Genomic DNA, 24427 nt, shown 5'->3' with positions numbered 1-24427 from the left:
TTTGGAGAAACAAAGACAACAGTGTGTCCCTTTTAAACTCAGCAAATCAAAATTAATAATATTGAAACAATGCACCAATTGACAAATGCTTTCCTAATGTATGCTAACCATTAAATATATATAGGAAATAAGTTGCTTTGAGTAGCATGACATACATATGTTAGAAGAGGGTATCTTCTTTCCCAGGGAGCATAAATATTTTTAAAATAATATCAAGATATAAAGAAATAATTTACAGAGGAATCATACTTAACATAACAATTTTGGCATTATCAGCATTTCCATCAAATAAATATGTTTCAATTATCATTATTAACAGGTAACAGTGGATGGCATTCACTTCAGAAAAGATTTGCATCCCAGTTTCCTAGCAATAGTCTTTTCCCTGATTTCCGCAAAATGCTTGATGAAATGGGAATGAAGCATCGGATCTACGAGCTTTCCTCTGACTTGGATATCACCGAGTGTTTCATTGAAGGAAATAAAAATGGGGAGCTGCTAATGGATTTCCTCACAGAAACATTGCAATTCATGAAAACTGCTCCTGCAGATCTGAAGGCTGAGGTTCTTCAATACCTACGTCAGCCTCAGTGCTCAAGAGAGGAAAATGGGAAAATTATTTTCAACAGTAATTTGCAGGCAATAGTGGTTGACTGTTGATTTGATTTCTATCAATCAGCCATTATCCAGCTAGCTTCGCTTAGAATTTACTTAATACTTATTTGAATAATCGTTTGGTGGTACAGAACTTGAGTATTGTTGAAAATAGAGACATGTTGTCGAAGCTTTTCATCTGGCACTCATCAGGACAATCTGCAAGAATACTGATGTAAGGGAAAACAACAAATTTATACTGTATGAGAAGAGTGTAGTGATTGATTAGCAAGTGAACTCTGATTGGTAGAGGTGTTGCCATGGAAAATGCACCAGTTTAAGGTGACTGACAGTTAACTGCCAAGCTTTGTTTGAAATTTAAACCAGGCAGTTTGATTGGTTAAGGCATTGCCCTGAGGAATGAGCCAGCTTATATAGGTTCCAGTACGTGCCACACTGCAAGCCCTACTGGCAATCTGAAATTGCAATGGGCAAGGTACAGGCCATGACCAAACAGCCCATGCTTGCAAAACTCAAAGTACAGTGCCCAACATTAGATGTGATTCCACGATTGGACAACATTTGCTAAATAATCCTCAGTGTGCTAAGAATTACACGGACAACCAATTTAAGATTGCCAATTGGGCTCGCTATGTAGCGCATTTGTGCATACTAGAAGCTACAAATATTAATACATAGGGCCCTGTTCTTGGCAGACAGAAAGAACATGTACACACTGCGCCTGTTTCAGCTGAACAAAATAAGCGACAGCCATTCGCTGATTTATTCCTCAGGACAATGCCTTGACCAATCAAGAGTCAAGCTGCCCTGTTTAAATTTCAACCAAAGCTTGGCAGTTAACTGTCAGTCACCATAAACCAGTGCATTCTCTATGACAATGCCTCTACCAATCAGCCCTCTCTTATACAGTATAAAGTTATTGTTTTCCTTTACATTTGTATTCTTGCGGTTTGTAATAATGCTTGCAAGACGAAAAGCTTTGACAACATGTCTTTATTTTCAGCAATACTAATACTTATTTCTTTTCGCTCCAGATTTATTGGTGTTAAGATCAAGTAATTATTAGATTGTGCTTGTATCAATGTTTTGAATTAATTCAGTATATTCAATATGTGTGCAATTCTGGTCGCCACACTACCAGAAGGACGTGGAGGCTTTGGAAAGGGTACAGAAGAGGTTTACCAGGATGTTGCCTGGTCTAGAGAGCATTAGCTATGAGGAGAGGTTGGATAAACCCGGATTGTTTTCACTGGAATGACGGAGGTGGAGGAGCGACATGATAGAGGTTTACAAAGTTATGAGTGGCATGGACAGAGTGGATAGTCAGAAGCTTTTTGCCAGGGTGGAAGAGTCAGTTACTAGGGGACATAGGTTTAAGGTGAGAGGAGCAAAGTTTACAGGGGATGTGCGAGGCAAGTTCTTTACACAGAGGGTGGTGAGTGCCTGGAACTTGCTGCCGGGGGAGGTGGTAGCAGGTACGATAGCGATGTTTAAGAGGCATCTTGACAAATACAGGAATAGGATGGGAATAGAGGGATACGGTCCCCGGAAGTGCAGAAGGTGTTAGTTTAGTCAGTCATCAAGATTGGCGCAGGCTTGGAGGGCCAAATGGCCTGTTCCTGTGCTGTACTGTTCTTTGTTCTCTTTATTCTTTGTTACTCTTGAACTTATAAAATATTTCTTTACACAATTAAAAATTAAAATGCATGGGTAAAGTGCTGGAGATTTAAAAATATCTTCCTGTAATTGAATCATTTTTATGAATCTTACACATGACCATTCATTCCCCTAGTGTCGATACCACAATCACCTCATGGCAAGCTCATTTTGATTCATGTAAAAACTGGTAGCAGGGTTTCTTGTTGCAGCAGAATGCATTTATTTGTTCTCTTTTTACTTCTGGCATTTTTCTCCTTCTTACCAGCTGCATTCTAAGATAGAGGCTAATTTACTCTGATATTTTTGATGCAAGGATCAAAAACTGAAATATACATTGCTATGGACTTGTGCACTTTGCATAATGTTCTATATATAGGCAGAGAATATATTTGCTGGCTAGCAGAATTACTTTGTACCATTTCACCCTACCTGATATATATTTGTTTTATTGTCTGAGCATGTGCATGTAAAGTATCAGAGCTCACCTAACTCCATATAGTTTTGAAACATTTTCAGGAATCAGTTGGAACTGTAATACACATTATTCTGGTCTATCTTTGTGCCCTTGCTTGAGGTTCACTAGCCAGATGGAGAATATTTTTTTCTGGCTAGGTGGGTGACTTGCTATTATTTAACTCTAAAAGTCTTTGCAAAAAGATTATCATTCAATTGCCAAATGATAAACATTTAAGTGGAGTAGCGTAAGTTTATAACTATATATTGGTTTTATTGTCTCGATATGCCTATGTAAAGTAAGCAGAGAAAAGCATACTTCCAATAGTTTTGAATCACTGCTGCTTGTTAGACTGAGTTTTGTGATATGCACAAACATCCAAATTGTTTTATGTGTAGAGTTTGTTTGTTGGCAATTGATTTTTGACAGGATTTTGATTAAAACAATTTGCTTTGTAGAATGTCATAAGTATCACAGTCTTTGCAAAGCATACACCTGCAACCAGTAGAAACCACCCCCCCAGCCAAAATACTTCATTTAAAAACGCTAATCTTGTGGCCCCTCAAACAAAATACTTTGGTGTAAGTCTAGTATCCAATATATCATAATTAGATTCAGCAGTGATGCACTCACATTTCAATTACATCTCTGTGTGAACTGCATCTCCAAAACTGAAACACCAACCTTGATCATAGTAACATGGAATAATAATGCAGCGACACTGAAGATTGTGAGTTGTTGTGCTCTTTTCTGACACTATCAAGATGGAACATAATACACAGCAATATGAATGCAAAATTTCCTGTTTCTTCATTCTTAACCTTAACCAATAAAAATTGCTTTACACAATTTTTGGGTGTGGGTGTCCCGATTCGTGATATGTGAATGCCTGATCCCGTTGAAGCAGGCAGCTTGCAAACTTTCTGCTGCCTCCTCCTTTGCATCATTGTAGTGTGCAGCTGAGTGGCTGACTGCTCACTCAGCAGAGGCTTGAACAGTGTGTGAGGGTGGCATGTGTTCCAACTAGCTTCCAGCTCTGAAAAGCTATCTGTCCCGCTTAAAGTGGGGCCACATTGACAGAAAGGAAGCTTCTGCTGACTGTTAGTACTCTGACTGGCTGTATTTGATAGCAGAGAAAATTGAGCATCAGGGCAGAGAGAGGGGTTCATGGACATGGCTCTGGAGGCTTTAGACATGGAGGTTGACAGGAGGGTGTAGCCCTGTTTCCGTAGAAAATAGAAAATTTACAGCATAGAGGAGGCCGTTCAACCCATTATGTCTGTGCCGGCTGAAAAATAGCTCTGCAGCCGAATGCTACTTTCCAGCTCTTGGTCTGTAGCCCTGTAAATTATGGCACTTCACATACATATCCAAATGTTCTTTAAATGTGATGAGGGTTTGTGTCTCTAAAACCTTTTCACGAGGTCAGACCCTCACCATGCTGTGGATGGAAGTATTTCTGCTCAGCTGTCCTCTAATCCTTCTGCCAATTACTTTAAATCAACACCCCATGGTTATTGACCTCTCTGCTAAGGGATATAAGTCCTTCCTATCCACTCTATCTAGGCCATTCATTGTTTTATACACCTCCATTAAATTCCTGCTCAACCTCCTCTGTTCCAAAGAAAAAAAACCCAGCCTATCCAATCACTTCTCATAGCTAAAATTTTCCATTCCTGGCAACAGCCTCATCAATCTCCTTTGTACCTTCTCACGTAGGATCATATCCTTCCTCTAATTCAGTGACCGGAACTGTGCGCGGTACTTAGCTGTGACAGAGCAACACTACACCTTCTTCTGGCAGGGCAGGAATCCTGAAGAACCAAGACAGCATGGAGTGGGCTTCGCCATCAGAAACTCCTTGCTCAGCATGATAGAGCCATGATATGGCTCGGAACGCATACTGTCCATCCGACTGCTCACCACCTCTGGTCCAGTACACCTACTCAGCATCTATGCTCCAACACCCTGCTCCCCACCTGAAGCTAAAGATCAGTTCTACGAGGAACTCCATAACATCATTAGCAGCATCCCCAACACCGAACACCTATTCCTGCTGGGGGACTTTAATGCCAAGGTTGGGGCTGACCATGACTCATGGCCCTCCTGCCTTGGGCGCTATGGCGTTGGAAGGATGAATGAGAACGGGCAGAGACTGCTTGAGTTGTGTACCTATCATAACCTCTGCATCACCAACTCTTTCTTTCACACTTAACCCTGTCATCAGGTTTCATGGAGGCACCCAAGATCGCGTCGTTGGCACCAGCTAGACCTCATTGTCACAAGGCGAGCCACCTTAAACAGTGTTCAAATCACACGCAGCTTCCACAGTGCTGACTGCGACACCGACCACTCCCTGGTGTGCAGCAAGGTTAGACTCAGACCAAAGAAGTTGCATCATTCCAAGCAGAAGGGCCACCCGCGCATCAACACGAGCAGAATTTCTCACCCACAGCTGTTACAAAAATTTCTAAATTCACTTGTAACAGCCCTTCAAAATGCTCCCACAGGGGCTGCTGAGACCAAGTGGGCCCACATCAGAGACGCCATCTATGAGTCAGCTTTGACCACCTACGGCAAAAGTACGAAGAGAAATGCAGACTGGTTTCAATCTCATAATGAAGAGCTGGAACCTGTCATAGCCGCTAAGCGCATTGCACTGTTGAACTACAAGAAAGCCCCCAGCGATTTAACATCCGCAGGACTTAAAGCAGCCAGAAGCACTGCACAAAGAACAGTCAGGCGCTGCGCAAATGACTACTGGCAACACCTATGCAGTCATATTCAGCTGGCCTCAGACACCGGAAACATCAGAGGAATGTATGATGGCATTAAGAGAGCTCTTGGGCCAACCATCAAGAAGATCGCCCCCCTCAAACTAAATCAGGGGACATAATCACTGACCAACGCAAACAAATGGACCGCTGGGTTGAGCACTACCTAGAACTGTACTCCAGGGAGAATGTTGTCACTGAGACTGCCCTCAATGCAGCCCAGCCTCTACCAGTCATGGATGAGCTGGACATACAGCCAACCAAATCGGAACTCAGTGATGCCATTGATTCTCTAGCCAGCGGAAATGCCCCTGGGAAGGACAGCATTACCCCTGAAATAATCAAGAGTGCCAAGCCCGCTATACTCTCAGCACTACATGAACTGCTATGCCTGTGCTGAGACGAGGGAGCAGTACCCCAGGACATAAGATCATAAGAACTAGAAGCAGGAGTAGGCCATCCGGCCCCTCAAGTATGCTCCGCCATTCAATAAGATCATGGCTGATCTTTTCGTGGACTCAGATCCACTTACCCGCGCTCTCACCGTATCCCTTAATTCCTTTATTGTTCAAAAAGATATCTACCTTAGCTTTAAAAACGTTTACTGAAGAAGCGTCAACTACTTCACTGGGCAAGGAATTCCATAGATTACCAACCCTCTGGGTGAAGAAGCTCCTTCTTAATTCAGTCCTAAATCTGCTCCCTCTAATCTTGAGGCTATGCCCTCTTGTCCTAGCTTCACCTGCCAGTGGAAACATCCTCTCCACTTGTATCTTATCTATTCCCTTCATAATTTTATATGTTTCTATAAGATCCCCCCTCATTCTTCTGAATTCCAATGAATATAATCCCAATCTACTCAGTCTCTCCTCATAAGCCAACCCTCTCAACTCCGGAATCAACCTAGTGAACCTCCTTTGCACCCTCTCCAGTGCCAGTACATCCTTTCTCAAGTAAGGAGACCAAAACTGCACACAGTACTCCAGGTGCGGCCTCACCAGTACCTTATACAGCTGCAACATAACCTCTCTGCTTTTAAACTCAATCCCTTTAGCAATGAAGGACAAAATTCCATTTGCCTTGCTAATTACTTGCTGTACCTGCAGACCAACCTTCTGCGATTCATGCACAAGGACACCTAGATCCCTCTGTATTAGCAGCATGCTGCAACTTTTTACCATTCAAGTAATAATCCTTTTTACTGTTGTTACTCCTACCGTAATGAATGACTTCACATTTATTAACATTGTATTCCATCTGCCAGACCTTTGCCCACTCACTCAATGTATCTATGTTCCTCTGCAAAGTTTCACAGTCATCTACACACTTTGCTCTGCCACTCATCTTAGTGTCAGCTGCAAACTTTGACACCCTACACGTGGTCCCCAACTCCAAATCATCTATATAAATTGTAAATAATTGCGGTCCCAACACCGATCCCTGAGGCACACCACTAGTGACTGATTGCCAACCAGAATAGCACTCATTTATCCCCACTCTCTGCTTCCTGTTAGTCAACCAATCCTCTATCCATGCTAATACTTTACCCCTAACGCCATGCATCCTTATCTTATGCAGCAGCCTCTTGTGCGGCACCTTGTCGAAGGCCTTTTGGAAATCTAGGTACACCACATCCACTGGGTCCCCATTGTCCACCTTGCTCGTAATGTCATCATAGAATTCCAAAAGATTTGTCAAGCATGACCTGCCCTTCATGAACCCATGCTGCGTCTGCCCAACGGGACAATTTCTATCGAGATGCCCTGCTATTTCTTTCTTGATAATAGACTCAAGCATCTTCCCCACTACAGAGGTTAAGCTAACCGGTCTATAATTCCCCATCTTTTGTCTACCTCCCTTTTTAAACAGTGGCGTCACATCTGCTGTTTTCCAATCTGCTGGGACTACCCCAGAGTCCAGCGAATTTTGGAAAATTACCGCCAGTGCACCTGCTATTTCTCCCGCCATCTCTTTTAGTACCCTGGGATGCATTCCATCAGGGCCAGGAGACTTATCAATCCTTAGCTCCATTAGCTTGCCCAACACTACCTCTTCCATAATAATGATTGTTTTCAGGTCCTCACCTACGTTCGTCTCTTTGTCAATTAGATTTAGATTAGATTAGATTAGAGATACAGCACTGAAACAGGCCCTTCGGCCCACCGAGTCTGTGCCGAACATCAACCACCCATTTATACTAATCCTACACTAATCCCATATTCCTACCAAACATCCCCACCTGTCCCTATATTTCCCTACCACCTACCTATACTAGTGACAATTTATAATGGTCAATTTACCTATCAACCTGCAAGTCTTTTGGCTTGTGGGAGGAAACCGGAGCACCCGGAGAAAACCCACGCAGACACAGGGAGAACTTGCAAACTCCACACAGGCAGTACCTGGAATCGAACCCGGGTCCCTGGAGCTGTGAGGCTGCGGTGCTAACCACTGCGCCACTACTGGCATGTTATTAATGTCCTCCACTGTGAAGACCGATACAAAATACCTGTTCAATGCCTCGGCCATTTCATCATATCCCATAACTAAATTCCCCTTCTCATCCTCTAAAGGACCAACGTTTACTTTAGCCACTCTTTTTTGTTTTATATATTTATAGAAACTTTTGCTAACTGTCTTTATATTCTGTGCTAGTTTTTTCTCATGTTCTATCTTACTTTTCTTTATAGCTCTTTTTGTGGCTTTCTGTTGACCTTTAAAGTTTTCCCAATCTTCTAGTTTCATGCTGTTTTTGGCCACTTTGTATGCCTTCTCTTTCAATTTGATAGCCTCCCTTATTTCCTTAGACACCCATGGCAGATTACCCCTTTTCTTCCAGTCCTTCCTTTTCACTGGAATATACTTTTGCTGAGCACTTTGAAAAATTGCTTTGAAAGTCCTCCACTGTTCGTCAACTGTCCCACCATAAAATCTTTGTTTCCAGTCTACTTTAGCCAAGTCCTCCCTCATTCTATTGTAGTCCCCCTTGTTCAAGCGCAGGACCCTGGTATTGGATTTTATCTTCACACTCTCCATCTGTATTCTAAATTCAGCCATACTGTGATCACTCCTTCCAAGAAGATCCCTAACCATGAGGTCATTAATTATTCCTGTCTCATTACACAGGACTAGATCTAGGATAGCTTGCTCCCTCGTCGGTTCCATTACATACTGTTCAAGAAAACTATCATGGATACACTCAACGAACTCCTCCTCAAGGCTACCCTGACTGAGCTGGTTCGACCAATCTACATGTAGATTAAAATCCCTCATGATAATTGCCGTACCATTTTTACAGGCATTAGTTATTTCTTTGTTTATTGCCCGCCCCAATGTGATGTTATTATTTGGTGGCCTATAGACTACGCCTATCAATGACTTTTCCTTCTTCGAGTTTCTAATTTCCACCCAAATGGATTCAACCTCATTCTCCATAGAACCTATATCATCTCTCAGCAGCGCCCTGATGTCTTCCTTGAATATCAGAGCTACACCACCTCCCTTACCTTCCTGTCTGTCCTTCCGAATAGTCTGGTCCCCCTGGATATTTAACTCCCAGTCGTGACCAACCTGTAACCATGTCTCTGTAATGGCTACCAAATCATATTCATTCGCGATGATTTGTGCCGTTAACTCATCAACCTTGTTACGAATGCTACGAGCATTCAGGTAAAGTGCCTTTATGCTAGCTTTCTTACCCTCATGATTCCCAACATCTCTAATAATAACTCCCGAGTTGTCCTTCCTTTCTGCTTCTTTCATAGTCTGCCTTGAACTTAAACCCTCCTGCACACATGTTAACCTGCTGCTTACCTTTTCATTTACCATCATACTCCCTGTCGTTTTCCCTTTCCCTTCCCCCTGACTCACTAGTTTAAAGTACTAGAGACCACCCTATTTATCTGTTTCGCTAGAACACTGGTTCCAGATCGGTTCAGGTGGAGACTGTCCCATCGGTACAGATCCCCCCCGGTTCCAAAACTGATGCCAATGCCCCATGAAATGGAACCCCTCTTTCCCACACCACTCCCTTAGCCAAGTGTTTACTTCCCTAATATTCTTATCCCTAAGCCAATTTGCACGTGGCTCGGGCAGTAATCCAGAGATTATGACCCTCGAGGACCTGTTCCTTAATTTCGTTCCTGGTGCTTTATAATCCCCAAACAGGTCCTCCATCCTAGCCTTGCCTATGTTGTTAGTCCCAACGTGGACCGCAACAACTGGATCCTCCCCCTCCTGCACCAATATCCTTTCAAGCCGGTCAGAGATGTCCTGCACCCTGGCACCGGGCAGGCAACACACCATGCGGGACTCCTGATCCGGCTTGCAAAGGATACTATCTATCCCCCTAATTATAGAATCCCCTATAACTACCACTTGTCTTTTTGCTCCCCCCTCTTGAATGGCCTTCTGCACCATGGTGCCATGGTCAGTTGGCTCATCCTCCCCGCAGCCCTTTTCCTCATCCACACAGGGAGCAAGTATCTCGTACCTGTTGGATAAGGTCAAAGGCTGAGGCTCCTTCACTCCTGAACTCAGGATCCCCCTACCTGCCTCACTTGCAATCACACCCTGTTGTCCCTGATCACTAACTGAATTTGAATTACTCAACCTACCAGGTGTGACTGCCTCCTGAAACAAAACGTCCAGGTAACTCTCCCCCTCCCGGATGTGCCACAGTGTTTGAAGCTCAGATTCCAGATCATCAACTCTGAGCCGGAGTTCTTCCAGCAACCAACACTTGCTGCAGATGTGGTCTCTGCCGTTCACAATGGGGTCAGCAAGCTCCCACATCATACAGCTACAGCACATCACCTGGCCAGCCATCTCTACTTAGTTAATTACTTTATTACTTTATATAAATTTATGAGTTAAATACTTTCTGATACTTCTCTGCTATGTTCTTTTTCAAATAACCAATTAATAGATAAATCAAAAAAAGAAAGTAAAAAAAGAAAGTAAATTTTTAACCAATCACACGATACAGAAGAAATAAAAAAGCTTACATTATCAACACACCAGAGTCTTTTTTTTTGGTTGGAGGAGGAGGGCGGGTCGGAGACACGACACGTGTAGTGTCTCGGGTTCAGCCACTGCCCAAATATATAGGTTTTTATTTACCCAGCAGTCCCCTGGTCCGCCGAAACAAAAGATAATTTACTTTAAGCTGAAACTGACCGTCCCAGCTGATAACTGGCTCGCACTATCTCTGCTTCCGAAAAAGCTGCTGCAACATGCGCGATGCCAATATCATCACCCTCTAAAAACAAAGGTGACCGCCGTGACTGCAACAACTACCGTGGAATCTCCCTGCTCAGCATAGTGGGGAAAGTCTTTGCTCAAGTCGCTCTGAACAGGCTCCAGAAGCTGGCCGAGCGCGTCTACCCTGAGACACAGTGTGGCTTTCGTGCAGAGAGATCGACCGTTGACATGCTGTTCTCCCTTCGTCAGATACAGGAGAAATGCCGTGAACAACAGATGCCCCTCTACATTGCTTTCATTGATCTCACCAAAGCCTTTGACCTCGTCAGCAGACGTGGTCTGTTCAGACTACTAGAAAAGATTGGATGCCCACCAAAGCTACTAAGTATCATCACCTCATTCCATGACAATATGAAAGGCACAACTCAACATGGTGGCTCCTCATCAGATCCCTTTCCTATCCTGAGTGGCGTGAAACAGGGCTGTGTTCTCGCACCCACACTTATTGGGATTTTCTTCTCCCTGCTGCTTTCACATGCGTTCAAATCCTCTGAAGAAGGAATTTTCCTCCAAACAAGATCAGGGGGCAGGTTGTTCAACCTTGCCCATCTAAGAGCGAAGTTCAAAGTACGGGAAGTCCTCATCAGGGAACTCCTCTTTGCTGACGATGCTGCTTTAACATCTCACACTGAAGAGTGCCTGCAGAGTCTCATCGACAGGTTTGCGGCTGCCTGCAATGAATTTGGCCTAACCGTCAGCCTCAAGAAAACGAACATCATGGGGCAGGACGTCAGAAATGCTCCATCCATCAATATTGGCGACCAAGCTCTGGAAGTGGTTCAAGAGATCACCTACCTAGGCTCAACTATCACCAGTAACCTGTCTCTAGATGCAGAAATCAACAAGCGCATGGGAAAGGCTTCCACTGCTATGTCCAGACTGGCCAAGAGAGTGTGGGAAAATGGCGCACTGACACGGAACACAAAAGTCCGAGTGTATCAGGCCTGTGTCCTCAGTACCTTGCTCTATGGCAGCAAGGCCTGGATCGCATATGTCAGCCAAGAGCGACGTCTCAATTCATTCCATCTTCGCTGCCTCCAGAGAATACTTGGCATCAGGTGGCAGGACCATATCTCCAACACAGAAGTCCTCGAGGCGGCCAACATCCCCAGCTTATACACACTACTGAGTCAGCGGCACTTGAGATGGCTTGTCCATGTGAGCTGCATGGAAGATGGCAGGATCCCCAAAGACACATTGTACAGCGAGCTCGCCACTGGTATCAGACCCACCAGCCGTCCACGTCTCCGCTTTAAAGACGTCTGCAAACGCGACATGAAATCCTGTGACATTGATCACAAGTCGTGGGAGTCAGTTGCCAGTGATCGCCAGAGCTGGTGGGAAGCCATAAAGGCGGGGCTAAAGTGTGGCGAGGCGAAGAGACTTAGTAGTTGGCAGGAAAAAAGACAGAGGCGCAAGGGGAGAGCCAACTGTGGAACAGCCCCGACAAACAAATTTCTCTGCAGCACCTGTGGAAGAGCCTGTCACTCTAGAACTGGCCTTTATAGCCACTCCAGGCGCTGCTTCACAAACCACTGACCACCTCCAGGCACTTACCCATTGTCTCTCGAGATAAGGAGGCCAAAGAAGAAGAAGAAGACTAGTGTTTTATATAGTTCTAGCATAACCACCCTGCTCTTATATTCTATGCCTCAGCCAATAAAAGAAAGTATTCCGTATGCTTTCTTAACCATTTATCTACCTGTGCTGTTACCTTCAGGGATGTGTTGACCTCCAATCCAAGGCCCCTCTGTTCCTCTTCATTTCTCAGTATCCTACCATTTATTGTGTATTCCCTTGCCTTGTTGGCCCTCTCCAATTGTATTACCTCACACTTCCCCAGATTGTTTGCCACTTTGTTGCCCACATGAGCAAGTCCATTGACATCTTCTTGCAGTCTGCAGCTTTCTTCTTCACGATCAAGCACACGACCAATTTTTGCATCATCTGCAAACTTCTTACTCATGCCCCCTATAATTAAGTCTAAATATTGATATATACCCACCAAGCAAGGGACTTAATACTGAGATCTGAGGAACCTCACTGGAAACTGTTCTTCAGACACAAAACCACCCATCGACCATTACCCTTTGCTTTTTAGCACTGAGCCAATTTTAGATCCACTTTGCCTGTTTCCCTTGGCTCTCACTGGCCTTTACTTTTCTGACTGGTCTGTCATATCGGACCTTGTCAAAAGCCTTGCTAAAATCCACATAGTTTTTTAAATTTGTTTTGTGGGATGCAGGCGTCGCTGGCTGGGCCAGCATTTATTGCCCATCCCTAATTGCCCTTGAACTGAGTGGCTTGTTTGGCCATTTCAGAGGGCATTTTAAGAGTCAACCACATTGCTGTGGGTCTGTATTCACATGTAGTTCAGACCACATAAGGATGGCAGATTTCCTTCCTTAAAGGACATTAGTGAACTAGATGTGTTTTTACAACAACCAACAATGGTTTCATGGTCACCTTAAACTAGCTTTTAATTCCAGATTTATTAATTGAATTCAAATTTCACCATCTGCCGCCGTGGGATTCGAACTCATGTCCTCAGAGCATTAGCCCGGGCTCTGGATTACTAGTCTAGTGACAACACCATTACGCTACCGCCTCCCCTATAGACTAAATAACGCGCTACCCTCATCGACCCTCTTTGCTGCTTCCTCAAAAATTTCAATCAGGTCAGTCAGACACGACTTTCCCTTTACAAAGAAAGCGATGATAAGAACATCTACTATTTCCTCCCTTGTTTATTTTAGCAGCATTGGATACATTTTATCTGGTCCTGACGATTTAGCTACTTTCAAAGATGCTTAATCCCTTAATAATTCTTCTCTCACCATGTTTATACCATCTGATATTTCACACGCCTCTTCCTTAACTACAGTGTCTCCATTGTCCCCGTCTTCTGTGAAGACAGACACAAAGTATTAATTAATCAACATACCATCGTTTTCCGACTCCACACAGGTTCCCATTTTGGTCTCTAATAGGCCCTACTCTTTCCTTAGTTATCCTACAGTCATAGAGTCATTTACAGCACAGAAGGAGGACATTCAGCCCAACAAGTCCATGCCAGTTCTCCACGGTGCTTTCCAGTCAGTCCCACTCCCCCACTCAAGCCCTACAAGTTTATTTCCTTCAAGTGGCTGTCCAATTTCCTTTTCAAGTCATTGATTGTCTCCTCTTCCACCATCCTTGTGTGCAACAGTTCCAGGACATTATCACCAGCTGCATAAAAACATTCTTTCTTATATTCACCCGCATCTCTTGCCCAAAACCTTCAATTTGTGTTTCTTAGTTCTTGTATCATTAGTTAATGGTAACAGTTTTTCCTTGTCTAACTTATCTAAACCCATCATAATCTTATACACCTCTATTAAATTTCCCATCAATCTCCTTTGTTCGAAGGAGAACAAACCCAGCTTTTCCAACCTAACCTTGTAACTAAAATCCCTCATCCCTGGAACCATTCTGGTAAATTTCCTCTGCACCATCTCAAGGACCCTCACATCCTTCCTAAAGTGTGGTGACCAGAACTGTCCGCAATACTCCAGTTGGGGCCTAACCAGAGCTTTATAAAGGTTCAACATAACTTCCCTGCTTTTGTCAGCACGTGGTGAGGTCAAGTGCATGATGACATCAACACATGCATGCGCGGATTACTGCTGGCAAGTTGGCAAGTGTTGGATGCACTTCGGATGACATGCGCCATCAGTCTGCCTTGTCAGGAGATACAGTGTTAGTTCAGAACCCTTTTGACTTTGCAATTCATGCTGGTCAGGTTGTCTGTTTACTGTACACCTATTTACAGCACAGCTTCCTGTATTTTATTTCAATTATAGATACACCTGGGTTGGATAGCATCGCAAGTCTCAACCACAAATTTTGATTAAAAATAATATTACCGTCTCTTTCAGCAAATTTAAGGACCTGTTCAAAACTGAGGAATTTGATAGAACTAGGAGCTATGTAATCTCTTAACTAATTGGTAGAAATCTATGTTTAAACCTACGTTTATTTAGTTATAAATGATTTTCTGTTATTTACACATTGGCTTGCGATATTTGGTAACTGTCTTGCTCCGAGTTAAAAGATTGTGGTTGTAGTGAACTGCAGCCATTCCATGAGTTCTTTTATGTTGTCTGATGCAACATAAATAAGATGTGTGGAGTGCGGTTGGTTGAAGATCTCAAATAGGTTTATTACAACGAACTATTAATAAACAGAACAGAGCTAACTATTTACAGAACCTTCCTCTAGGTGTTACAGTTACAGAGAGACTCTGGCTCTGAGTCACATGACTATGTCTTGGCACTTAGCTCATGAGCATACTAAGATCTTAAAAGGACATCACTCTTAAAGGAAATCATACAACATCCCCCTTCTTTCCTAAGATAAGTCTTGTATGCTAAAAGTAAAAGCACATAACATCAGATAACATCAAAACTAGTTAGACGGGATATAGATTATAAAATTTACTCGTATCGAGTCCATATATCGTTTTGGTGGTTTGACAACTCTTGCTCAGAGAATTTGCATCTCTGCTGTTGCTGTTTTTTCTGAGGTTTCTCTCTTTCTGCATTCAGTTTCTGTTGCTCTGCTTTCAGCCTGCTTTGTTGCTTTTCTCAAGATGACCACATTTGAGGCCTTGTCATTCTTGGAAATTTCCAGCAATCATCTCGAAGAACCAACAGACAATGCTTCAACTCCTCTGCCTCTTCAGGAAATTGCATGCCCTTTGCCTCTCCTCATCCTCTTTGTCTGAAGACTCAAGGTCGAGGACTTGTTGGGGAGGAGGTCTTGTCTTCATGGAGGTACCTGTCTGTTTTGGCTTGTTATGGTGCTGGCGGTTCTCTAGAGAGCAGAATTGAAGGCGTTGCATAGTTGTGCTGTTGCTGGGTTTCCAGGCTGCACCATTTGATGCTGTTCAGAGTCTGCGGGCGGGTTCCCGTCCTTTGGAGATTTGTCAGCAACTTGTCCACCGCTGAGCCCCCATGATATTTCACACGGCAGCTCATTTAAATGGAGGGGGCAGAACGCTCTCCCCTGGTGACGTAGGGGGAGCAGCCACTCCATCTAGGGCAATGGTGTCCGGCACCACCGTTCAGGTCCCATATTTAAAGGGCTTCAAGTCGTTCAGCAGCATTCAAATTTTTAAAGCTAAAGAATGTTGAAGACTAAAGTTATACATTTAATAACACTTTCACTCCCCTGACCCACATTCCCAAGGAATAATCAATTCATCAGTTGCCCATTACCTGCCAAAAAACTGTTATTCAGATCCCAACCTTTTCCCCGCCGACCTTTAATAACTTGAACCCTCAATCCCTTCCCACCATCCCCCCACCAATCAAAAGAGTTTTCCCCGCTTCCCCCCACCCCCACTCCTGGTCTGAAAATTTCACTCCTCCCCTCTCCCCACCAGCGTCACACCTCAGATCTCTGAACGGAGATCTGACGGCATGGATGTTTTGGCCAGCGGCCGGCATGTCACAGCGGGACATGACTTCTGGCTATGTCTTTAGAGTCAGAATTCTTGCATAAGCGGGCCCAGTGTCCTTTTGTAATGCACGCCTTTCATAGGTCTATAAATGCAGTACAACTTTGTAATGAGTGAGACCAACTACACTTACCACAGAATTTGCTTGATCTTTTTGACCTGGTTATTGTGCTGATACTGTTGGCTGCTACCTAGTGCTTGCAGGTGCTGTTGTACAACTACAATGGCTTCATATTTCCTGCCATCATCCAGCAGTGCATCAATGCTGTGACCTTTCTTTTTCCCCAGTAGGTCTTTCTGAAATGCTTTAATGGGTGTTGGTACAATCACCAGTTCCATTATTCGGTCTGACAGCTCAGTTTCTGAGAGGTTGCAATTGTTGCCCTTACTACAGCATCTACTGATGAACTGGTCTATTGATTCCTGTGGCTGTTGCCTGTAGGACACCAATTCCAGGTGGTGAATTGGAAAATTCACTCTTAATCGGAGTTGATCTTCCAGCACTTTTGATATCTTTGTGGGATCTTTCTGGTCCTCTTGAGATAAGCCTGAGGTATTTATTCTGTGCAATCCCTCATTTCCAACTGCTAATAGTATTTTTACAGCTTGCTTTTCTGGTTCTAGAATTACTTGGACTGTGAAACATAACTGCATTTTTTGTTTGAACAGTTGAAACTTGGATAGGATATCCAATGCCTTCCAGTTCCTACTGGGAAATGTGGAATCCATTTTCTGCTGTTCTTTTGCTTTAAAACTTGCTTTATGTCTCTTCACTGGTTCCCCTTTAAGAAACTTTCTGTTATTTAAACTGGATGCTTTGATTGACAGGAGCAGGTATTTGTCAGTGCTTGTCAGTTTATCTAGCTTTTAACACTGTAGCTGGTCTGTTTACAGAGCTATGCAATAGGTATTTCAAGTGTTTTTTTCTCTGCTAGAGTTTGTTTATACAACTGTTCAATAGACAATTCTTCACACTTGAGTGGTTTTATGAGTTTTTTTAAAACTTTGGCTGAGTGAGTGAAAGTTCTTCATGCTCAAGTGGGTTGATTTTCTTTTAAGCTGAAGCTGTGAGCTGCATGAATGGAGGATTCCTGTATTTTTTGCTGTTGGATGCCTCCTGCAATGGTGATAACCATGATCAGCTCAAGAGAGGAACTGCCCCCCCACCACCCCCATGTTTTCTTTTTGGAGCCTTCAAAAGAAATCTACATTTAAGCACTTCAGAACTTTTTTTTAATTAGGATTCCTCTGCCGATGGCACACTGACTCACCTGAAAACAGTGACTGATTTGGGTACTTAGGGTAGACTTTGGGTACTAATTCATATGCTCCGAGGATGGCATTTTTTGTCAGTTCATAATTTGATGAACTCTCATCTGACAACAGGGAATAAACCTCATAGCTTTTCCGGAGTTTGCATTGCAATAAAAGAAGCCAGGTCTCAGCTGGCCATTTTAGCTGCCTTGACAGTTTCTCAAAGGGCACAAACAATTCTTACATATCTTCCTCATTGAATTTTGGAATTAGTTGAGCTAGTTTTTACAATTTTGTACCCAGCTCTGAATTATGCCTCTCCATATTGGCCATGCTTTCACTGGGGTTACTCTGTCTTCCCCTAGTTAACTCAAGCCAATTCAGCTCTCTTTCTTCGCATTCCTTCCAGAATATTCTTTCTCTCTCTCTCTCTCCTCTCTCTCTCATTCCTTCTCCTGTCTTTCTCTCTCTCTCTCTCTCTCCTCTCTTTCTTTCTCTTCACATTCCTTCTGGAAGGCTCACTCTTTCTCCCTCTCCTCTAATTCAAGTTTCCTTTGTTCCAATTGTATCTTTGCTAGCAGTACCCTGTCTGGGTTTACTTCTCAGCCATTTTTCTTAACTCCTCCATAGACAGTTCTTTTAACTTATCCCAAGTTACTTCACCCTGGCCTGGAGAGCTACTCCTTTCAGTTGCAGACATGTTAGTATTCAAGCACACCCAACCACAAGAAAACCTGTATTGAAATCTTTTCTCTTTTGTATGGGATCAATTTGGTTTCCCACTTCCAATTTCTCTCGTTTGTCTGTGGGTCAATCCTGGATGAGCCCCCAAATTTCTGTTACGACCAGGTGAGAAAGAGGTCGAACATTCACATTCAACCTTCACCTGGTCTTACTGTAACAGGCTTTTATTTTAAACACACCGTGTTTTTAGCTTCCCCTTGGTGAATCCTGGTTCACTGCTTTCCACTTATAAGGCAAAGAAACCAGCACACACACAGGCTTTCTTAGGCTTAAGGAAGAAAGATTGAAATTTATTAAACTTAAGATAAACTCTAATTCGTTTAATGCCTACGGATACATGACACACCCAAGCTAGCATGCACACACGATACACACATGCAGATAGAGACAGTAAGACCAGGTGAAGGCTGAAAGGGAATCCTAGACTTCTTTCTCACCTGAATGAAACAGTATTAAAAATGGTAAATGGTCTCAAGAGTCTCACCATACTGCATTCATAGATAGTGCTGTAAGTGTAACGTTACATCACTAATTGAGTAGGAAAGGGTATCACCAAAGGTTACATGAAAGTTCCTTTATATGATCTGCTGCCTCTTGTCATGCATGTTCCTCTGGCATTTCAAATGGAGAGAGATGTCCTTCCACTCCCTAGGAACTTGCACAGCAGTGCCAGAAACCTCGTGCTTTCAGCAGTTCACGGTTTCTTGCATCAAACATTGCCCAACCTATTACCTATTGCCATACTAATATCAGTCCTCAAAGGTAATATAGAAAAATATTGATTAGGTCGCAGTTTGGGGGCATTCCATTATAGGAAGGAGACAATAACAATGGAAAAGGTACGGCAGAAATTTGTTTGGGTGTGATAGTTATGATGGGTTACAGTTAGGCAGAAAGACTTCAGAGTTTAGTGCTTTTTTCACTGGAACTGAGAAAAGATGATCTGGCAGAAGTCTTCAAAGTTATGATAGAATAAATAGTAATGAAATGTTTCCATCAGTGAGGTGATAACAGGAGGCCACATATTTAAGACAATTACAAAAATTAAGGACTAAAAAAAATTACTTTTTATCAAATGTGTAATTCTCTGCACAAGCCATAGTTGAAGCAGAGTCAATCGGTACTTTCAAAAGGGAATTAAATGTTTGAAAAAAGGGAATGTTTAAGGGTATGGGAGTGAGCAGGAATGGAATTAAATGTGGGGAGAAACACTTGATGGGTCAAATAGCTTTTTTTCTGTGCTACAACTGTTGTGATATTGCATTTGTTAGTATGTTAAATAGAATCATTTAAATATATATTTATGCTAATATGTATGTCATCACAGGAAGTGATGCAATATCACGTGATTCTGGTCTCTTGCATAGTCAATTATCAAGTGCAAGTTGAAGTAACAAGAAGACTCCATTAAAGCTTTATGTTCAACCTCTATTCCTACCCTTCAGCTTCGTTTGGGTTAATCTAGAAAGAGATAACATAATATGGTGATAGAAATAGTGAGTTGACAGCATTAATCAGCCGCTGAAAAAGATAATATAAGTCAGAAGCCCTACCTGAAGCACTGTGACCAGATCACAGCTGTCAGATCGGGAGAGTGATAGTGTGAGTAGTGATTGAAGGCGATTTGGGTATATTCCCGGTTTTGCCCCAAGCCAGCAAGACAAAAACCAACGGTAGTTTCACTACAGAGGTTAGTGCAGCGTCATGTTTTGGCAAGGATTCCTTCCTTCTTTTGCTGCACTTGTGCACCTTTAGCTGACCCTGATGCTAGGGTCCCTCCTGCGCCAGGTTCACAAGCCCGTGCTGCAGCAACACAGCTCAGGCATGGATCCTGCTGTGATCTGCAGACATCGCCACTTGCTGCAACTTTTAAAGCCAGGTTTGCTTCTCGGGGGAGAAAATAGTAGGAGGTTTCGGCAATGGCAGCCAGATTTCCAGCAATGGACTGGAAAGAATCTGATGCCCCAGGCAAGTTCAAACTGTGAACTATGCTTCCTAGACCATGAGGCTGTGGATTTTTCATTTTTATTTATTCTTTCATGGGATGTGGGCATCGCAGGCCAGGCCAGCATTTATTGCCCATCCCTATTTGCCCTTGAACTGAGTGGCTTGCTCAGCCATTTCGAGGGCATGTAAGAGTCAACCACATTGCTGTGGGTCTGGAGTCACATGTAGGCCAGACCAGGTAAGGACAGCAGATTTCCTTCCCTAAAGGACATTAGTGAACCAGATGGGTTTTTACAACAATCGACAATGGTTTCACGGCCATCGTTAGACCAGCTGAAGAGAAGTAGGCTATAAAAATTAGGTTCATCATAGGATACAAAGGTCTGTTGTTACGACTGATCAGGACAAAGCCCCCAATCTGATTGTGGTGGGAGCAATCAGTCCTGTCGCTCCACAGATCACACTATATATCTTTAAGCTTTCCAAATCGAAGAAAGCAGCAGCCAAATTGAACCAATCTAGTAACCCCCAAATGAGGCGAAGTGGCGAAGTGGACCAAGTATCTTTAGATATAAAAAAAATAAGTGTTTACTAAAAATGAAACTAAAATCTTAAACACTACTGAGAGAAACCAATATCTAAAGAGCTTATAACTTTTTATTTAAAAAAACTAACTAATTCGCATACATATACTCAAACTAACAGTAGATTGTTTTTTAATTAGCTGCCTGAAAAAATAGAAAAAACAATAAAGTTTTTGCAGATTACATTTCCGGTGAACAGTTTTCAAATTCAACACAGTCCAAGTTCACTTACAGCTTTTGTGAATTTTGAGGGAGAGAATATTTTAGAGAGCTCTCTTTTCTTCCTTCATGTGCGAGAACAGCCTGTGGCTGTCTCTGCAACACCAGTTTTTGCCAGCCAGTTTCAAAGGCGTATAGAAAGTGTAGGGGGGTTTACTTAAAAAAGTAATTAGGAGAGCGAAGAGGGGGCATGAACAAACACTGGCAGGCGAGATAAAGGAAAATTCCAAGGCATTTTATGAGTATATGAAGGCCAAGAGGGTAACCAGGGAAAGAGTAGTGCTCTTAGGACAAAAGTGGCAATCTGTGTGTGGAGCCGTAGGACGTAGGTAAGGTTTTAAATGATTACTTTTCATCTGTGTTCACTATGGAGAAGGGCGTAGTAGGTGTAGAGATCAGGGAGAGGGATTGTGATACACTTGTGATACACAAATTAGCATTGAAAGGGAGGAGATATGAGCAGTTTTAGCAGTCTTAAAATTGGATAAATCCACAGGCCCAGATGAGATGTATCCCAGGCTGCTATGTGAAGCAAGGGAGGAGATTGCAGGGGCTCTGACACAAATTTTCAAATCCTCTCTGGCCACAGGAGAGGTGCCAGAGGACTGGATGACAGAGAATGTGGTATCATTATTCAAGAACGGTAGTAGGGATAAACCAGGTAATTATAGGCCAGTGAGTCAAACATCAGAGGTAGGAAAACTATTGGAAAAAATTCTGAGGGACAGGATTAATCTCCACTTGGAGAGGCAGGGATTAATCAGGGATAGTCAGCATGGCTTTGTCAGGGGAGATTGTGTCTAATAAATTTGATTGAATTTATCGAGGAGGCGACTTGGTGTGTAGATGAGGGTAAAACAGTTGATGTAGTCTACATGGACTTCAGTAAGGCTTTTGATAAGGTCCCGCATGGGAGATTGGTCAAGAAGGTAAGAGCCAATGGGATCCAAGGCAATTTGGCAAATTGGATCCAAAATTGGTTTAGTGGCACGAGGCAGAGGGCAATGGTCGAGGGTTATTTTTGTGATTGGAAGACTGTGACCAGTGGTGTACCGCAGGGATCGGTGCTGGGACCCTTGCTGTTTGTAGTGTATATTAATGATTTAAGCGTGAATATGGGAGGTATGATCAGTAAGTTTGCAGATGACAGGAAAATTGTTGGTGTCATAAATAGTGAGGAGGAAAGCCTTAGATTACAGGAAAGATATAGATGGGCTGGTAAGATGGGCAATGCAGTGGCAAATGGAATTTAATCCTGAGAAGTGTGAGGTGATGCATTTGGGAGGCCTAACAAGGCAAGGGAATATACAATGGATGGTAGGACTCTAGGAAGTACAGAGGGTCAGAGGGACCTTGGTGTAGTCGATAGATCACTGAAGGCAGCAGCACAGGTTGATAAGGTGCTTAGGAAGGCATATGGGATACTTGTCTTTATGAGCCGAGACATAGAATATAAAAGCAGGGAGGTTATGATGGAGCTGTTATAAAACGATAGTTAGGCCACAGCTGGAGTACTGAGTACAGTTCTGATCACCGCACTATGGGAAGGATGTGATTGCACTGGAGAGGGTGCAGAGGAGATTCATCAGGATGTTGCCTGGGCTGGAGCATTTCAGCTATGAAGAGAGACTGGATAGGCCGGGGTTGTTTTCCTTAGAGCAAAGAAGGCTGAGGGGGGACATGATTGAGGTATACAAAAGTATGCAGAGCCTAGATAGGGTAGATAGGAAGAAAAGTTTTCCCTTAGCAGAGGTGCCAATAACCAGGGGGCATAGATTTAAGGTAAGGAGCAGGAGGTTTAGAGGGGATTTGAGGGAAAATGTTTTCACCCAGAGGGCGGTTGGAATCTGGAATAGACTACCAATGTAAAAAATAGAAATTGAAAAAACAATAAAAAACATTTCCTACTTATACAGATATACACTTTTTCTAAAATTGTAAGACTACAGCAACAAGTTCCATCAAAACATTTTTGGCTTTAAATTTTACAAAGGTTGTCCCAAATAATCCATTTCAACCTTCCAAACATTGTCTCCCAGTTGTTTCGTGTTCCAAGTGTCCCTATTATCCATCACCTCGGCCAGGTGAACTGCACAGCTCAGAACATTGGCCAGTAATGGGTTCACTATTCTCTGAAAAGTTTCTCAAGTACCCCTGGTGGAAATGTTATATCTTTCCCCAGCACGAGGGTTTGGTTTGTTCCTGTATCCCTAAGTATAATGATGAGTTTTACTGCTTCACTTACGGGATATGGAGTTACTTACCCTTTGATAAAAAATTCATTATAACTTTTGGGTATTTTATTCTTAACCTCTACACTCCTTTTAGTTTTTGTATCTGGTTTTACAGCTTTCATTAAAGCTAAAGCCTGTTCTGCTATACTCTCAATCAGTGTCTTTTCATCTGCACTAGCTTTGTGTACCTACCCCAACAAGTCCTATGGGTTTACCTCGCAATTTCTAGCACTCTGAACGAGGATGACTCATTTTGTGGCAATGATAACACTTCAGCTTGTGAATCTCATTTCTACCCTCAGCACCTTCCTTTCTGACCTGAGGAGGTGATCCTGGGGCATCCCCAGCTGTTCCTTCTTGTCCCTGGTTACTTGCCTTCTTTTCACTCTCCCACTTGCTATCCTTCTCAGATTTACGGGGGTGATGGAAAAAAGAGATTGGCTTATTTACAAGCTCAAAATCATCAGCAATTTCCGCTGCTTGCCTAGTTTTCAAAACTTTCAGGTTATCTACATGAATTCTCCCTACTGAAGGAATGGAGTTTTTAAACTCTTCGAAGAGAATCTACTCTCAAAGGTTTTCATACATGGTTTCCATCTTTAATGCCAGCATCCAATGGTCAAAATTAATTTGCTTCATCCTCTCAAATTCTACATATGTCTGCCCAGATCCAAAACTTCTCACAATAAGCTTCAGGGCGTAACTCATACATAGCGAGAATAGCCTTTTTTGCCATCTCATAATCTGCAGAAGCCTCTTCAGGGAGCATGGCATAAACTTCATGAGCTCTGCCGACTAACCTGCTTTGCATAAGCAGTGTTCAACTTTTCCTCGGCCATTTCATCTGTTTGGCTATTTTTTCAAATGATATGAAAAATGCCTCTATGTCCCTTTCCTCGAACTTAGCATGTCTAAATTCAACTTTTTGCTGGGTCCTGAGCTGAATTCAGATTCTTCCTGACCCAAATTTTCCCTGGATTCAAGACTACCCCTTTGTCTTAGTTCCATCTCTTTCAACTTAAATTTCCTTACTTCTCTTTCACTTTCCGAAATGTTCTCTCTTTCTCCCTTTCCTCCAATTCAAGTTTTCTTATTGCTATTGCTTTTTCTTTTTCCCTTTCCTCTTTTTTCCAATTCAAGCTTTTTAAATTCTTTTTCAGCGTTATGTTTTTTTCGTTTCT

The 24427-nt window shown here is 42.9% G+C and overlaps 1 protein-coding gene and 1 long non-coding RNA gene across 3 annotated transcripts in view; one reads left to right on the top strand and one right to left on the bottom strand.

Annotated features, from left to right (window-relative positions):
• The window catches only part of LOC137371932 (uncharacterized), a 93149-nt gene that overhangs the window by 18391 nt on the left and 50331 nt on the right, over nt 1-24427 (bottom strand). The window lies entirely within an intron of this gene.
• LOC137371930 (histamine N-methyltransferase-like) overlaps nt 1-24427 on the top strand; it is a 64952-nt gene that overhangs the window by 29629 nt on the left and 10896 nt on the right. The window contains exon 6 of one of the 2 annotated variants that reach the window (XM_068035026.1): nt 320-3577. The exons of the other annotated variant lie outside the window; for it this stretch is intronic. Coding sequence (XP_067891127.1) covers nt 320-660 — 341 coding nt within the window. The 3' untranslated portion in view covers nt 661-3577. Of the gene's footprint in view, nt 1-319; nt 3578-24427 lie in introns of those variants that run through there. 2 annotated transcript variants of the gene reach the window in all.

This window comes from Heterodontus francisci, chromosome 7 (genome assembly GCF_036365525.1).
Source record: "Heterodontus francisci isolate sHetFra1 chromosome 7, sHetFra1.hap1, whole genome shotgun sequence".
NCBI lineage: Eukaryota > Metazoa > Chordata > Chondrichthyes > Heterodontiformes > Heterodontidae > Heterodontus > Heterodontus francisci.
This window is presented reverse-complemented; position numbering and strand designations above follow the sequence as displayed.